Source organism: Acyrthosiphon pisum, chromosome A2 (assembly GCF_005508785.2).
Source record: "Acyrthosiphon pisum isolate AL4f chromosome A2, pea_aphid_22Mar2018_4r6ur, whole genome shotgun sequence".
NCBI classification, from domain to species: Eukaryota; Metazoa; Arthropoda; class Insecta; order Hemiptera; family Aphididae; genus Acyrthosiphon; species Acyrthosiphon pisum.
In genome coordinates this window covers 95,485,550-95,487,612 of record NC_042495.1, presented here as the reverse complement: position 1 = coordinate 95,487,612, position 2,063 = coordinate 95,485,550, and the positions used below count along the sequence as shown (strand labels likewise).

At 31.6% G+C, this 2,063-nt stretch overlaps 2 protein-coding genes across 2 annotated transcripts in view; one reads left to right on the top strand and one right to left on the bottom strand.

The window, feature by feature from the left end:
• The window catches only part of LOC103308064 (lysyl oxidase homolog 2), a 38,025-nt gene that overhangs the window by 17,974 nt on the left and 17,988 nt on the right, over positions 1-2,063 (bottom strand). The window lies entirely within an intron of this gene.
• LOC115034016 (zinc finger protein 746-like) lies at positions 772-2,028 on the top strand. The gene is made up of 2 exons (XM_029489012.1): positions 772-1,542; positions 1,642-2,028. Exons 1-2 carry the CDS (start codon positions 1,386-1,388, stop codon positions 1,878-1,880), a joined length of 396 nt encoding a protein of 131 aa, XP_029344872.1. The 5' UTR covers positions 772-1,385; the 3' UTR covers positions 1,881-2,028.

Genomic DNA, 2,063 nt, shown 5'->3' with positions numbered 1-2,063 from the left:
TCAGTGATACCGCAACCGTAACCTTATCAGTAACCACTCCTCATCAGTGATAACGATTATTCGTAACGTGTGCGGTGTATAAATCTCTTTATCAGTAATTAACTCCTACTATCAACATCTGCTGCTGAAGATTTATTAAAAAATGTCAAAATTCACGAAATAAACGCTTTTTGTTAAATATCAGAAATATATACTGCATATCACTATTGTTACTACGGTGTAGGTTTTTTTAAAAATGTCAAAAATCATGAAATTCACGAAATAAACGCTTTTTGTTAAATATCAGAAATATATACTGCATATCACTATTGTTACTACGGTGTAGGTTTTTTTAAAAATGTCAAAAATCATGAAATTCACGAAATAAACGCTTTTTGTTAAATATCAGAAATATCTACTGTGTAGCAACATTTTTACTACGGTGTAGGTATTTTTCAAATGTAACTACAGTGACGACTGACGACGTCGAATACAGTGTAGATTATTATGATTTTATTGAAATTCACGAAATAAATGTAAATCGTAAAATATTAAAAATATCTACAACACGTGAATGTGAAACGGATACTATAGGCTCCGCAAGAGTCGGCATTCAATCAGTCTGTCTTCAAGTGTACATCAGTAATGTATGACGCATATATTTATTTTAGTATGTTGTTGTAGATTTATTCAAATAGCCGAAATTCACGAAATAAACGCTTTTTGTTAAATATCAGAAATATATACTGCATATCACTATTTTTACTACGGTGTAGGTTTTTTTAAAAATGTCAAAAATCATGAAATTCACGAAATAAACGCTTTTTGTTAAATATCAGAAATATCTACTGTGTAGCAACATTTTTACTACGGTGTAGGTTTTTTTGAAACGTTCAAATAATCGTATATATCTATTGAATAGATGGCTATTATCCCTTTGTTATCGATACGACCTTATCGTACACTAGCTGCAGTTGCCGTTGTCAACGGCGTTGAGTGTAAAATTAAAATAAACATATATTATTATTAAATATCAGTAATGTATGACGCATATATTTATTTTAGTATGTTGTTGTAGATTTATTCAAATAGCCGAAAATCACGAAATAAACGCTTATTGTTAAATATCAGAAATATATACTGCATGTCTCTACATTTGGTGTACGGTGTAGGTTTTTTTGAAACGTTCAAATAATCGTATATATCCATTGAATAGAGGGCTATTATCCCTTTGTTATCGATACGACCTTGTACTATACCAGCTGCCGTTGTCAACAGCGTTCAGTGTGTCACAGTTACTTGTACACGTTCTATGCGTTTGCCCCCTTCGTGTTTTTTTTCAGCATTTTTCTGTGTTTTTAATTTTTAAACATTTTTTTTTCTCTCTCTCGTAATTACCTACCAATATGTTTAAATGCGTGCAGTGTCCGTTGGTTTTTGGACGAAAAGACAGTTTGGTTAGACATGAAATAACTCATACCGGTATACGTTTTCCGTGTACCGTATGTACATCGACATTCAACTATAAATCGTGTGTCAATAGACATCTGAAAAATATTCATGGTATGTATTAGTAATATAAAAGTTTTATTTCTATCTTATACAATATTAATTTATTTTTATTATTTCTATCTTATACAATATTAATTTATTTTTCCCAAGGTATTGTCAACATTCGAACCCATTTGAGACCGATACCAGCTACACCCATCATCACTCAACCTGCTCCAGCTCAACAGGTCCAGATTGCGCCGCAAATATTTGTCCCCGATGTCCCGGCCGGTGGATCGAATGCGATATCCGACGACGACGATATATTGTGCATGGAAGCAATGGACGACTTTGAGGATAACGATATATTGTGTATGAAAGCAATGGACGCATTTGAGGATACAGGTTAGTTTTATTTATTTTATCCGCCGTGGATTATTTTTTTTTAAATACGTAACGTTCAATTAGATTTGTAAATCTAAGATACATAATCTATATATTAGTAATTATAAAGATTAGACATTAATACAACTTAATGTCTACATTAAACAGATTTTTAAAATACATGTCGTTAGATTTTATTTATCAGTCAC

What these genes read in the sequence shown, in the direction of transcription:
- LOC115034016 (XM_029489012.1), top strand. Translation starts at nt 1,386, where the DNA reads ATGTTTAAATGCGTGCAGTGTCCGTTGGTTTTTGGACGAAAAGACAGT. An exon ending in ACATCTGAAAAATATTCATG is followed by an intron (nt 1,543 to 1,641) that starts GTATGTATTAGT and finishes ATTTTTCCCAAG; the next exon opens with GTATTGTCAACATTCGAACC.